Source organism: Letharia columbiana (assembly GCF_014066305.1).
Source record: "Letharia columbiana isolate WasteWater2 chromosome Unknown Sc0000014_s0, whole genome shotgun sequence".
Taxonomy (NCBI): Eukaryota; Fungi; Ascomycota; class Lecanoromycetes; order Lecanorales; family Parmeliaceae; genus Letharia; species Letharia columbiana.
Window position 1 is genome coordinate 745,534 of NW_023501053.1, and position 16,767 is coordinate 762,300.

Here is a 16,767-nt window from a genome sequence, read left to right on the forward strand (position 1 = left end):
TAAGAAGAAAATACTCGCTATAAATAATAGAGTAAAGAAATTATAAGTATTAAGAAATAAGATAGTAGAGTATCTTTATAGCGCTATTACGACTTAATTTAAGTATTATAATAAAATATATAATTTAATAATATTAGCGATTAAGAATCTAAAATAAAAACGTCTAAGTAAGAAGTTATTTTATAAATTTATAAGACTATTTCGAATTATAGATAAGATAAAAACGTAGATATATCGTCTACTTTTACTCTTAATATATAAAATTTATATTATCTTTTATATATTATTATTTAAGTTTTATTATAATCGCGATTATAATAATATAGCGAATATCTTTATATAAGTCTTTAAGCTTATTAATAATAATAAGCTTTAAAAGATTAAAGAAATTATTAATAAGATTAAGTATAAGAAAAATATTTAATATAAAGTTAAATAAACTAGTTAGAGTAAAGAGTATAATTAATAATTATTAAATAATAAACTTATTAATATTAGCGAGCTAATCTAAGCCTATAAATAAGCGAGTAATAAATAAAAGTATTAAGTAATAAATAATAAGTCTCTTATTATTAAAGAGCTTAATTAATTATATAAATTAATAATAAATAAGTAAAGATAATAAAATAAGATATAATTATTAATTAGATTAGATATATTTCTAGATAATACTTATACTACGTATATACTCCTCTATACTTATTATTATTAAAATATAAATTAATAAATAATTATATTATTTAACTATTTATTAAACTCTACTATAGAGAAAATTTATTATATTAAAGTATATACTATTAATATAAATATATTTTTACTTAAGATAGCTATTAAAGAACTATCTAAAGATCTTATATTAACGCTATTACTAAAAAAAGATTATTATTTAAATATTCTTTATTATTTTAGCGTTAAAAATCGAGTTGAGTTTATTAATTTAATTCTCTAATAAGAAGATAATTAAAGTATAATCTTCGAGTTAATATTCGTTAATATTTATTATATATTAATAAAGACTCTTAAGCTTCTTCTTTAATAACTTATTTATTTTCTTTAATTTCGCTATATACTTATTTATTATTATAAATTAATCTTAAAAATTTATAATTATAATAAAAGCGATTAAAGTTATCGCTATTATATATCTCTATAATTTATATTATTAAATAATCTTTTTATTAAACTTAATTTATTAATAAGATAACTTCTAAAATTATTTAGCGTAGTAATAATATTATATTAATTTCCTTATCTACGTTTAAAGATATAAAGGAATTTTAATATAGTAATTAATATCGCGTTTTTTGATCTTATAATTATTATAAAAAAAAGACTTATTTTAAATATATAAATTATTATCTTAATAAAAGTAAGTTCTATATAATAAATTAGATATTAGAACTTATTAATAAATATATATATAAGATAATAATAATAGAAATAATTAAGAGTTAATAATCGCGTTTATAAAGTAATTATATACTTACTATTAAAGTTATTATTATTATTAAAAAAGAATACTATAAAATTATTAATTTACGTATTAACGCGATTAATAATAATAAGATATTTATAATAAAGAGAAATAGATTACTAGTATAATAAGATATATTATATTTATATTAGTATTAATATTAATATTATAATACTAGAATAAGTACTTATAAGAGAAACGTTAGAAATTACGAAGAATAAAAATAAATAATTTAAAAGAGATTTTTATATTCTCTATTATAGCGCTAATATTAATGAATAGTACTTAATAACGTAAATAATAGCGATATAATAATATTTCGCTATTATCTATAAGGCCGCGTTATCTAACTATTATTATTATTTCTACTATTATTATTAATTAATAATTAAAAATATTATCGCGAACGCGTCGCTCTATTAATTACTTTCTTCGAATCTCTATAATAAAGATTATTATTACGTTACTTCGCTATAGATATAATACGCTATAAAAATAACGTTACTTATAAAAAAACTCTTCTCTCTTCTTTTATCTACTAGATTTTTAAGATTTTATTATAAATTCTTAAATCTAATATTATTTACTATAGAGGCTATTAACTAGCGCTATAAAAATATTAATATTAAACGCGTTAATTTATTATAAATTATTATTAATTAATATTATAAAAGCGATATTATTCTTAAAGATAATATTAATATTATTATATAATATATTAATAACGCGTCTATAACGTATAATAATTAATTTTATTATATTATTAAAACGATATTATAATAAATTAACTCTTTTTTCTTATTTTTCTATTAAGATTTAAAGATTTTTTAATAAATATTCTATTTTTACTTAAGCGTCTAGAGATTAAAATCTAGAAGAGAAGATAATTATTAGATTTAATACTATTATAAGCCTTAACGCTACTTATATTAAAGCGCCGATATTATATATATTATATTAAAGTCCCTTTTAGAATTTAATTTTAATAATATATTCTATATACTTAGAGACTTAGCGAATATAGATTTACTTTATATATCTCGAAGTTTTAATATTTCTTAAAGATTAATTCTACTATTAAATATACTATTAAACTTTATAACGATACTATATCTTTTATAGTTTATATTTACTAGCTAACTATTAATAAACTATACTCTTATAAGATTTACTTCTTAGTATTTATTAAGAGAATAAAAGATTAATAAGTATTATTTTTATTTATATAAAAACTAATATAAGACGTTAAGATAATAAAATTATTATAATTTTAAAGAAATATAATTATTTAATTATAGTTATTAAGATATTAAATATTAAATATTTTAATAATATTTATTTTCTTATAACTTAAATTATAATAGTAATTATCGCTATACTTATAACGATATTTTTATATATTCTATATTTTAATTAACTTAAATTTTTTAATAACTAGCTACTTCTTAATATTAAGCTCTAGAAATTAATAGTATTAAATTTAAATTAAGTTTATAAAATAAGAATCTTTATTTATAAATAGAGGGTTATTAAATATAATACTTCGAAAATTATTATTTTCGCTAATAATATTATTAGAATTTCTATTAATATTAAAATTAATATTATAATTACTTAATTATATAATAGATATATTTTAATAAAAGTCGCTTACTAAGTTAAAAACGTCGCTAGTAAATTATAATAAGATATTTCTACTTCGTAAATTAATAGAATTAACTCGCGAGTTATTTATTATAGTTAAATTAAATAGCTTTATATAAATAAAGCTATTAAAATTATAAAATAATAAGATTTTTTTTAATAAAACTATATAATAGCTATATAATTATAAGATTTAAATATATAATTAATAGAATAAATAAATTAATTACTAGATAAATTAATAACTAAAGAAAAAAGAAGAAAAAAGAGAACTTATAAATATTTAAGACTTTATTAAATATATTAAATACTCGCTTTAACTATATAGCTTATAGTTTAATAAGCGATATAAGCGAGTTTATTAATTCGCTTCGAGTACTTTTACTCTTATAGTCGAATAGTTTTAAATAGATATATATTATTTAGAATTAAAATAACTTTTTTATTTTCTATTAATTTTATTTTTATTCTTTTAAATTATAGAATAAAATATATGCTTTTAAATAAATAAAGAATTATTAAATTTAGTCTTATAGATATTTAAAGATAACGAATTTAAATATCGTCTATTAAAAGTTCGCTTATTAAATTTACTTCACAGCCCTAATTAAAAAAATAGTTATAAATTTAATTTATAAATCTTTACTCGTTGTCAAGGAAATGGATGACTGGGTCATGAATTCATGGTGTGGTGTAAAGGTGTTGATTGTTCTATGTGCCTGCAGGGCACATATGTGCGGTGCCAAGCCACGCTAGGCCCAAATGGGTGGTGGCTCTGGAGGAGGCCTTGGCGTACCGTGACAACATGCCCGCAAAGAATGAAAAAAAGACACGTCCCCGTGGCTGCATCTCTGGATAGCTACATCAAGCGTGCGCTGTCCATATATCCATGCACCTATCCTTGGCCTATAGCCTCCATATCCTTCGCGAATCGAATGTAGTCGGGCGGAGAGGCGAGAGCGAGAAGAGAGGTGAGAAGAGAGGCGAGAGGGGTGGCGAAAACCGGTGTATTGCTGAGGCGAGAGGAAGGTTCTCCGCAATTATGCATAGTGGCCTGGTGTTCAATTGTGGAGAGTGTGCCCGCTTGAATAGGACTGCTGCTGTCCATGCTCTTGTTCTTCTCCATGATTTTCTCCGCAATGTTCTCCGCAGTTGCCTGTTGCAGTGGCTTATGCTTCTGTTCCTGCTCTGACGGCTGTGCCGGCTTTGGCGTTATGACTGACTGCTTTTGCTGTGGTGGCAGTGGGCCAAAGTGTTGTTTGAATGCCTGATCAAGCACGTGTTGAATGAGGACGGTGAGAGAGCTGACTTGCTGTGCTGAGAAGCCCGGGAGTGAGATTTGACTGCTAGTCATGATGTAGGTGTCAAATGGCCTAATGAAAGGATTGACTGTGTGGTCTGGTAGGCTGGTGAATAGCCTAATTGTCTGATTGCGTAGGCTGTGACGGCCTAGCTGCGTAGCGGAGCGCGGGGGGCTGACTGTCGGTATATCGTGACTGCGGGTTGAGTGACGGTATAGACGACTTGGGAGGACCTGGGTTAGGTGTTGCTACCAATTGTCAAGGAAATGGATGACTGGGTCATGAATTCATGGTGGTGTAAAAAGATGTTTATTATTCTACATGCCTGCAGGGCAGATATGTGCGGTGCCAAGCCACGCTAGGCCCAATTGGGTGGTGGCTCTGGAGGAGGCCTTGGCGTACCGTGACAACATGCCCGCAAAGAAAAGAAAAAAAGACACGTCCTCGTGGCCTATGCCATTGACCAATCAGAATGCACCGTTGCTACTGGCCATGATGGTCCTGATTCGCCTCCTCATCGTAGTAATTTGGCTGTGATCGTCGCAGTAGATCCTTCTCTTGTTTGCTCATTGCAGTGATGTGCCATACTAATGTGATATTGCCTAGGCATGCAGAGATAGCAGGCCAAATTGTAGTGTCGTTCTCCGCTTGCTGAGTAGCGATCTGACGTGGGATCTTGGAGAGCTGAGCCGTGTTCTTGCTGATGGTGGCCTTGTTGTCGCTTGCTTTCTCCGCAGTGTTCTCCGCATTTGCCTGCTGTAGTGACTTCTCTTGCACTGGCTGAGTGGACTGGTGTGAGACCGTGGAGAGTAGGCCTGTTGTGTCACTGCTGCTGATGACTGTCTCCGCATTGTTCTCCGCAGTGTTCTGTTGCTGTTTTAAGAGAGTTTGGGGACGATTGGAGCTATAGCAGTGGATTTGGTGTGTTGACGGCTTGGTGGAAGGTGCTTGGCACGAGTTCTCCGCTTGTTTCTCCGCTTGTTCCTGTTGTTCCCTGACTTCGTGGCTGTGGGCGATACGATTGAGTGCGTAGGTCATGAGGTCAAATGGCGTAGGGACGATGGGGCTGTAGTAGGCCATAGCGATATGTCAAATGGCCTAATGAAAGGATTGACTGTGTGGTCTGGTAGGCTGGTGAATAGCCTAATTGTCTGATTGCGTAGCGGAAGCGCGGGGGGGGCTGACTGTCGGTATATCGTGACTGCGGGTTGAGTGACGGTATAGACGACTTGGAAGAGGACCTGGGTTAGGTGTGGCTACCAATTGTCAAGGAAATGGATGACTGGGTCATGAATTCATGGTGTGGTGTAAAGGTGTTGATTGTTCTATGTGCCTGCAGGGCACATATGTGCGGTGCCAAGCCACGCTAGGCCCAAATGGGTGGTGGCTCTGGAGGAGGCCTTGGCGTACCGTGACACTCATTAATAATAAAAGAGTTCTCTTTATAGAGGTTAAAGTAATAAATATATTTTCTAAGTAGATAATAGCGATTTCGAGATATTTTTCTAATAAGAATAAAAGCTATCGAAGTAATTTTATTAGTTCTTTAATAGTTATATATAATAGAAAAGTAAAAGATTCTTATATATATAATAATAGCGATAAAGATTTTAAGCTTCGAAACGTTTATAAGCTTTTAATTAGAGTTTAAATTCTTCTATATAGAGATATATAAATTAATATTTTTATAGAGTTCTTTTTAGATAGTATTAATTTATATAAGATAAAATATTAAATATAAATATATTTCTATATTATTAGAAAGATAATTAATAATCGAACGATAGTTAATTATTAATAACGAGTAAAGATCTATAAATTAAATTTATAAGTTTTTTTTTTAATTAGAACTATCGAGTAAATAGGTGAGCGATCTTTAATAAGCGTATTACGAGCGTATTCTTAATATATTACTTAGCCCTTAGCTCTATAACTAGCGAGCCTTAGCGAAGATATCTTCTACTATATTATATCTTCTTTTCACATATATAGTTCGATAGCCTTATTATTCAATTCTACCTCATCTATACTAGTATCGCACCTATGCTAATTCTAATAAAGCGAACTTTAATAAGCGATATTTGAATTCCTTGCACTTTAATAATTATAAGACTAAATTTAAAAATTCTTTTTTTATTTAAAAGTCTATATCCCGTTCTATAATTTAAAATAAAAATTCCAAAATTTTAATAGAAAACAAAAAAGTTATTTTAAAATTAAATAATATATACCTATTTTTTAATTAGAGCTATCTATTCGACTGTCGAGCGAACTTTAGTAAGCGATATTTGAATTTCTTACGCTTTAATAATTATAAGACTAAATTTAAAAATTCTTTTTTTCTCTAAAAGCCTATATTTTATTCTATAATTTAAAAAAATATCTTAAGATTCTAATAGAAAATAAAAAAGTTATTCTAAAATTAAATAATATATATCTATTTTTTAATTAAAGCTATTCGACTACTTTAATAAGCGATATCTATTTTTTTAATATTTATAGACGTTAATTTATTTACTTATAATAACTTAATCGATTTAATTAAAGAGCGTAGTAATTCTAAATTTATAATTAACTATATATATAAATTTAAGATTTTTAAACTTAGCTCTATCTTATTCTTTTATATATATTAATTAATACTTTAAGAGTAATAAGATACGCTTAAGTAGATTATTATATTAATCTAAGTATTTCTTTCTAGCCTCGATCTAAGTAGCTTATTTCTAACGCTTTAAGACTTTATTTAATTTATTCTAATTAGATATAGATAGAGTAGTAATTTAAGATATCTTAAACTATAATTAGTTAACTAAATAAAGAAAGAAAACTTTAAGTCTTTAGTTATATAGTACTTTTCCGTAGTAACTATAGACCTCTATATTTAATTTATAGAAACTAGACGTATATTATAAGAATATCTCTACTCTAGTAAGGATCGATTACATCTTAAAACAGCTAGGAGGTCTCAATAATCTCTTATCTAGTCTAGAGGTGTTTATCGAATTGAATAGTTCGCTGATCGATTCAACAATCCTATTCGCATGAGTCGACTTTCGTGAACCGTATTCCCGAACTCGTACTAGAGCACCCATCCAGCTTTTATTCTTCGATGCTTAAGAAGAGAAAGGCTGATAAGATAGTATGCAAGCTGTAGGCTCAGTAATCAAATGACAGGACTGGGGACGTGTTACGGAGACTGAAGTTGCCAAGTCGCTGAAACTATACCTCGACAACTCTACCTATTATTACTAGAAAACGCAGTTTACTAGAAAATGTAGGTTTTTTAAAATCGATAAACCCGGCGTAATATTAAAATATCTACTTTCTATTAAAATATAGTCTAGCCTATACTAACGTATTAAAATCTATATTCTAAAGAGTATAAACGATAAAATACGTTCTATAATATAATTTAGAATTTAAATAATATAAATTAATTTATTATTAACTAAGTAATAATTAATAAAAGAATTTAAAATTATCTATCTTAATTATAGTCTACTCTTTAATTAATAATAATAACTTTATAGTAATTATAGAAGCTTTATACTTATAAGTATCGTAATTAATATATACTATTATTTATTATTCGAGTTTAAAATTAAGCGATCTTAAATAAGAGATAATAGATTAATTAGAGATAAAAAAGCTCGCTTAACTATTAGCGAGTAAATATTATATTTAATATTAATATCTACTCTATAATAGCTAAATCTATTTATTATAATAAATAAAACTTATAGAAGTAGTTATATATCTATATAGATCGTAAGATATATATATATAAGTCTTAGATAGAGTAGAAACGCTAGAAGATTAAAATTTTATTCGCGGTTTATATAGTAAAGTAGTATTCGAAATAGTAATTAGTTTATATAATCTAGTAATTAAGAATATTATATATAAAAACTCGACTACTAACTTATATATATATTTATATCTCTATAATATATATATATTAAGGTAGCCGTAGAAAAAAGACTTTAAAAACTAGAATATATTAGTCTATAACATACTCCTTTAGAGTAAAGTCTATTTTTTTTTATAAATTTTTTTTTAGCTATAGCTGAATTTAAACTATAAGTCTTTAAGAGTAATAGCTCGATATCGGGCTAGATTAAAGACTAGAATATTACTATAATAATATAAATACGTAAATAAATATTATAAATATTATAAATAAGTAAGTAAGTAAGTAAGTAAATAAGTAAGTAAGTAAGTAAGTAAGTAAGTAAATAAGTAAGTACTATAAGTACTATAAGTACTATAAGTAAGTAAGTAAGTAAATAATATAATTTCTTTATAATTATCTAATATACTTATCTCTTTATTATTTAAAATCTTATAAAGATAATAAATACTATAAATATTACTCTTTTAAGTATCTTAAAATTCGTCTTAAAGTAAATTTTATAATTATAAAATAATTAGATAATATATATTTTTATTATAAAGTAAAAAAGAACTTCTTATATCGACAATAGCGATAGTAATATTATACTTTCTAAATCGCTATTATACTTCTTTTTAAATATACTATTAAAGCGTTAAGAGTCTTTAATTTAAAAAAGATTAATTAATAAATAAGAGAAGAATAGTTAAAGAGATATTTTACTCTAGAGTAATTATTCTAAACTTAATATTTTATAAATATTATAAAATAGATAGTAATAAAATAATATAATCTAATTAAATTAAGTACTCTTAAGTTAAATTAAATCGAATTATTAAACTTTAAAATAATATTAGATAATCTTTTAATAATTTTCTTTATAAGATACTATATAGTCGATATCGATTAAGATTATTAATAGCGATAATAAGGTCTATAAATATCGTATTATAGCTTCGAAAGATCTTTATAAATAAGATAATAAGAGAAGTACGCTTAATAAGATCTATATAAAATCGTTATTAAATAGTAAGAGTTTAAGTAATTAATTTTTAATAAGATCTTAAAGTGCTTTCTAAAGACTTCGAATAAATTTAATTCATTTAAAAATATAATATCCGAGATTTCTTTAGATTATATAATAATTTAAAAAATAAATATCTTCTATTATCTAGATGAGAGTATATATATAAATCTCCCTATAAGTCTTCTATAAGTCTATCTATAAATCTATCTATAAGTTTATCTATAAGTCTATCTATAAGTTTATCTATAAGCTTATCTATAAATTAATCTATAAGCTTATCTATAAGTTTATCTATAAGTTTATCTATAAGTCTACTAGTTTAAAATAGAAGTAGATATATAAGTCTTTCTATATAAATTAATTATCGAATAAATAATTAAGATAACTAAGAAATAAAGTTATTAATTTATAATTCTACTATAGCGAAAGAATTATATTTCTCATTATCTGTTAGAAAAGGGGCTTGAGAGTTCTAAGCGAGAGAATCTTAAATTACTTAGTTTACGTACGCTTAACGTACGCTTAACGAAGTCTTAGCGGAGTCTTAGCGGATAAGCTTAAGTAAGCGATTCTCTTCGAGTTTTCTTTAGTTTTTTAAGAATTAGTTTTACTATTAAATCGATATATAAATATATTTATCTTTCTAATTCTATATTACTATATAACTTTAAGACTCTTTAAGTCTAATAATTTTAATTCTTTAATTCTTCTAAGAAGTAGCGATTTGAAATTAATATAATAATTATTATTAAAGTATAATCTTAATATCTATAAAACGAGTTATCGTTAACTAGTATAATATTAAATTTAAATATTATTATAGTATAATTAGATAAGTAAAAACCTATGAATTAAATTTATAAAGTTAGATTTTTCTAAGTTAAATCGAATTTTAGTTCTAGCCCTAAGTCAAATCGAACTCTAATCGCTTACTATACATTTTTAATCTACTTTTATTACTATAAAATTAATTTAATCTATATAATATATAGATATATATATATAAAGAGAGGCGCGCTAAGATTTAATTAGGAAGATATAATAATTACTTATAAAAAATAGAGAAAGAATTATATTCTTATAATAAGAAATATTAAATATCGAAAAGAAATAGAGATAACGTACTAGTTAGTAATATAAATCCTATAATATCTTCTACTATAATAAAATCTTTCAAATAATAAAATAGCTATAAATATCAGACGGTTTTAATTCATTTAAATATATATCGTTTCGAAGTAATAATTTAATATAAAATCGTAAAGAGTATATAACGTGGGATCTTAAAGAGCTAAGCTATATTCTTAACGATAATAATCTTATTACCGCTTAATTTCTTCGTAATATTCTCTATATTTATCTATTATAATTTCTTCTCTTACTTCTTAATATAGTAAAGATAATAGACTAAGTTATAATAGTATTCTTCGCTTATTAAGTAATAATTTAATATAGAATTATAAAGAGTATATAACGTAAAATCTTAAAGAGCTAAGCCGTATTCTTAATACTAAGAATCTTATTATCACTTAATTTCTTTATAGTATTCTCTACATTTATCTATTATAATTTCTTCTCTTACTTCTTAATATAGTAGAAATAATAGACTAAATTATAATAGTATTCTTCGCTTATTAAATAATAATTTAATATAAAACCGTAGAGAGTATATAATATGGAATCTTAGAGAGCTAAGCCGTATTCTTAATACTAAGAATCTTATTATCGCTTAATTTCTCCGTAATATTCTCTATAATATTCTCTATAATATTCTTTATATTTATCTATTATAATTTCTTCTCTTATTTCTTAATATAGTAGAGATAATAGATTAAGTTATAATAGTATTCTTCGCTTATTAAATAATAATTTAATATAAAATTATAGAGAGTATATAACGTAGAATCTTAAAGAGCTAAGTCGTATTCTTAATATTAAAAGCTTTATTATCGCTTAATTTCTTTATAATATTCTCCGTATTTATCTATTATAATTTCTTCTCTTACTTCTTAATATAATAAAAATAATAAATTAAATTATAGTAATATTCTTCGCTTATTAAGTAATAATTTAATATAAAATTATAGAGAGTATATAACGTAAGATTTTAAAGAGCTAAGTCGTATTCTTAATACTAAAGACTTTATTATCGCTTAATTTCTTTATAATATTCTTTATATTCGCCTATTATAGATTCTTCTCTTATTTAATTAAGTGCGAGGATATTAAGAATAAATATATTTATAGAGTAATAAAGAACGAATAAAGAAGAAAGATACGTCTTGAGAGATAGTATCGCTAAATTAAAAGATATTATCGCTAATTTAAGAGAAGTATATAAAAGAGAATAATAGCTATAAATTCGTTTAGACTCTTTTTAAGAATCTTTTAACGCGTTTATAAATAGTAATAGATAGCTATTAAGCTATAACCTCGATTGCTAATAATAATAAATTTATTAAGAGATAGTTTAAAAGCGTTAATAGAGGCTCTAAGAGATAAGTAAAAGAAGTATATATATCTAAAATATTAAGTAATCTTTAGACGAGGGGTATTAAAGATAATTATATTTATATTAATAAAATTAATAGAATTAATAAAATTAGTAGAATAATAAAAGAATAATAAATATATTAATAGATAAAAGGATTATTATTATTTAATCTCGAATACGTCTAATATAACTATTATAACTATTATATTTAAATATCTATTTAATTTACTAATAATAGACTAAACTTCATAATTTTTATAGCATTAGAAAGCGTAAAGCGAGCTTTATAATTTAAGGAATTATAAAATAACTATATATATCGTAAGCTAAGTACTTTAAAGTATAAATTTTCTATATATAAATTTTTAATAAGAAAGACGTAAGAGAGCTATCGAGCTAATTTAGTCGGTCTAATTAAAAGAGTATAGCGAATTCAAATTAATAATTAACTACATATATAAATTTAAGATTTTCAAGCTTAGCTCTATCTTATTCTATTATATATACTAATATACTAAAGCGTATTATAGATCTTAATAAAGAGATCTTTTTATTAGTCTTAGATAATAATCTAATAGAGAAATTAAGTAGTAATGATAATAACGATATTACTATTAATAATTAAGAGAGTATCTTTAGTAATAAGTAAGATATTAATAAATAGATTAATAAATCTACTCATACTCTTAAATAATAGAATAGAGTACGCTATTTATCGTCGAGACGCGCTTATATAAAAATATCGCCTTTAATCTTTAAAAGGGGAAATTATTTCGCTTAAATAAGATAAAATATTTATAGATTATAGTCGTAATAGCGGCGATAATATATCGAGATTATTAGCAACTCTAGAAACGAAGAGAATTATAAATAATATTAATTTTAAATATAATAATATTATTTAATAGTCTCGAAAGATAATTTAGCTAGAGAAATTATTAATTTATTATAAAAAGAGTATTTAAGAGTATTAAGCTTTAGTATAAGAGATAAATAAAGTATTTCCTCTTAATCTTAGAAAACTTTTTTATTAAAAAGAATAAGATTCTTTAACTCTATTAATCTTTTAATAATAATTAGAAAGAACTATAGACTAATAAGAAAGATAGATTTTCGAATTATAATTATATATAGTAGAAGTTTATTAACTTTCTATTAAATTAAATTAAAGATTTAATAAATCGCGAATTTAATATCGCTTAAGCGTATATAAATATTAATTAAAGATAAAATTAAACTATATATTAATTTAATAACTATCTTCGATTATTAAAAGTCTAAATAGATTTCTATATTATAAACTAATAAATATATTATTTATTTATAAAGCTTTATATAAATCTTCGCTATTAATTAATTAATATTTAAATTATATTAATTAAGCGAGATAAGCTTTTAACGCTTATAATACGCTTAGAGAATAATTTTAAAAAATAAGAATTTTTTAGAGAATACGAAGTAGATAATATTTTTAATTTATAAGAGGGCTAATAGCGAGGAAATTAAAATTCTTAATATAAGAAATTATAGTTATCGCGAAGATAAAATAATTTTAATTTAAGAGATAAACGACTTTAAGATTATAAGTTTAAGAATAAATTTAAGAATAATAAATCTTATTTAAATAGTATAAAATATTATAATTATAAAAAAAAAGAATATTACGCTATTACTTATATTAGATCGAAAAAATAAAAAATATAAATTTTAATAATATATTAATCGATTTAATCGATAATTATAAGCTTTATATAGTCGACTCGATAAAAAAGAGAAATTCTTATCGAAGACTTTATAACGCTAAGCGTAAAAATAGAAGTAATATTTATTTTATTATTAATTTATAAAGATAGAATAGCTTTAAATAATTAAGACGAGTTATAGATTTCTATCGAAATTTATTTTAATAATAATATAGAGGTAAATATAATAAGCTAGCGTTTTATAATTAAGTAGAATCTAATAAAGATTAATAATCTCTTATTAAAATTTATATAAATATATAGAAAATTAGTATATTACTATAATATCTACTCGATTATTTATTATTTATAAAATAGTTAGAAGCGTATTAAGCGCTATAAATATATTTTCTATTCTATTAATAAAAAAGATCTCTCGATAGTTTTAAGTCTTTCAATCTTAATTAATAAGTAAATTAAGATAAATATAAAAGATTAAATTTAGCGTTTTAGCGTTGAAAAGTAATCGCTTAAAATTTTAGTGCTATAATAATTCGCGGATATCTTAAAAGAATATAAGACTATTTATATATTAATTATAGTTAAAATAATAATTATAAATAAAGAATATAAAATTAATATAATTAAAATATAGAGTATTTATATAGATAGCGTAGAGATTATTTCTAAACTTTCTAATAAGTTAAAAGAATATAAAGATATATTCTTATTAAAAGAAGTAAATTAATTATTATTATATAAGGGTTATAACTATATTATCGAAATTATAGCGAAACTATTATTTAGCTCGCTATATAATTTATTTAATATAAAATTAATAATATTAAGAATTTATCTTAATAAAGCCTTAGCGAAGAATTAGATTAGATACTTTACGAGTTTAATAAAAGCTTTAATTCTATTTATTTTAAAAAAGACTAAAGGTTTATATCTATATATCGACTATTATAAATTAAATAAGATAATTATTAAAAATTAATATCTCTTATTCTTAATTAGCGAGACGCTTAATCGCCTAAATAATTTTAAATAATATATTAAATTTAATTTAAATAATATTTATTATTATATATAAATTTATAAAGATAATAAGTAGAAAATAGCGTTTCGTATATATTATAAGTACTTTAAGTATTTAATAATATTATTTAACTTAATTAACGCCTTAATAATCTTTTAAATCTATATTAATAAAATCTTAATTAAACTAGTTAACTAATTTTATATAATATATTTAAATAATATTCTTATTTACTTTAATATAAAGAAGAAGTATCTAAATTATATAAAGTAAATATTTAATTAATTTAAATAATATAGCCTTTATATAAGTTTAAAGAAATATAAATTTTTCGTTATAAAAGTAGAATTTCTTAGCTTTATAATATTTATAATTAATATTATTATAGATAAATATAGAATAGCTATAATCTAAGAGTAATTAAAATTAAAAGACTATTATAATATATAAATCTTTTTAGAATTTATAAATTTCTATCGAAGATTTATTTATTACTATTTTTAAATTATAAGCTCTTTAATAGAACTTCTTAAAGGAGCGTAAAAAAGATATTAAATTAGAATTATTTCTATAACTTAAGATTATAGAGTATATATTTAAAAAGCTAAAGAGCGCCTTTATAATCGCGTTTCTTCTAAATTATTTTAATTCTCAACTTCTAATTTAAATCTAAATTAATATCTTATTATTTACTATAATAAGTATATTAATCTAGCTATATATAAATAAATAATAATACTTAATTACTTTTTATTCGAGAAAGATAATTAACGCGAAATATAATTATAAAATATATAATTAAAAACTTCTCGCGATTATTATAATATTTAAATACTAGCGTTATTATCTAAAAAAAAGTTTTTATTCTATTAAAATTCTTATTAATTATATTAATTTAAAGTATTTTATAAAATAATCGATATTAAATAATAGATAAGCTCGCTAAATAATAAAACTCTCTTTATATAATTTCTTAATTTTATATAAACTAAATAAGATAAACTTTATTAATATATTTTTAAAACGCTTTAATTATAAAAGCGAAAATGAATTAATTAATAAGCTTTTTTTTACGTTATAATAGAAACTAACTAAAATTAAAAATCTTTTAAATTCTATTTTAATTATTATTAAGATAGCTTATAAAAATAATATAAGCTATATATATAAGAAATATAATTTTAATAGTAAGTATCTTATTATATTAAATAGTTTAAATATAAATAAGAGTCTTTTAAATACTAGTTCTTAGAAAGAAGTATTTATAAAAAAGATAATATTTAAGAATTTAATAACTATTATAATATAAGAAACTTACTTAAATATAATATATTCTTTAAGACTTAGAAAATCTTAATCTTTAATAAGAGAAAGTTTAAGTAAGATATTTATTTAATATACTTATAACGTAATTAATAAGCGACTTAATTCTATTATTAAAACTATTAATTATAAATAGCTCGTTTTATATCTAATTATTAAAGTATTAATAATTAATAAAATAATATATAATATAAATAATAAGTTTATTTATAAATTTATAAAGATACTTTAATAAGAGAACGCTTTTATTAAATAGTATAAAGCTAATAAAGTATTAAATAAGCGAACGCGAAGCATCAATAATTAAACTTAAGAATAGTTAGAGGCTATTAAGATATAATAATAAATTATATATTCTTAAGAAAGACTTAATTCGAGAAGAGCTATTAAAATACTATTATAACGATTTTATAACTAGATATTTCGATATGAATAAGATATTTAAATTAATAAATAAAAAATATTACTAGAATAGTATTCGCGTAGATATTAAGAAGTATATTAATATATATAATATCTATTAGCGTAGTAAAGATAAAATACTATTATCTCTATAATAAACTAGATATACTTTCTTTACTAATAAGATTATAAAAGAAAATTATAATAAACTTTATTATAAATCTTTCTTCTAGTAAATATAAAGATTATATTTATAACTCAATTCTTATAATAATTAATCGATATATTAAAATATTAAGATATATATTTATTAATAAGATAATTAACGCTATATAACTAAAAGAATTATTTATAAAGGAAATTATTCTTCGATATAAAGTATTAGAAGATATCGTTATAAATTAGAAATCTATTTTTTATAAATACGTTTTAATTAGAAGTTTATTATTAGTTATAAGTAAAATATAAACTAAGTATTATTTT

At 22.4% G+C, this 16,767-nt stretch overlaps 2 protein-coding genes across 2 annotated transcripts; both read right to left on the minus strand.

The window, feature by feature from the left end:
* Positions 1-4,013: 4,013 nt before the first annotated feature.
* On the minus strand, positions 4,014-4,472 carry HO173_005334 (uncharacterized protein; the record flags this gene model as incomplete). Its single annotated transcript, XM_037307252.1, has 1 exon — positions 4,014-4,472. One exon carries the CDS (start codon positions 4,470-4,472, stop codon positions 4,014-4,016), a length of 459 nt encoding a protein of 152 aa, XP_037165892.1.
* Positions 4,473-4,902: 430 nt separating this feature from the next.
* HO173_005335 (uncharacterized protein) lies at positions 4,903-5,499 on the minus strand (the record flags this gene model as incomplete). The annotated part of the gene is made up of 1 exon (XM_037307253.1): positions 4,903-5,499. One exon carries the CDS (start codon positions 5,497-5,499, stop codon positions 4,903-4,905), a length of 597 nt encoding a protein of 198 aa, XP_037165893.1.
* Between the last annotated feature and the right edge of the window lie 11,268 nt (positions 5,500-16,767).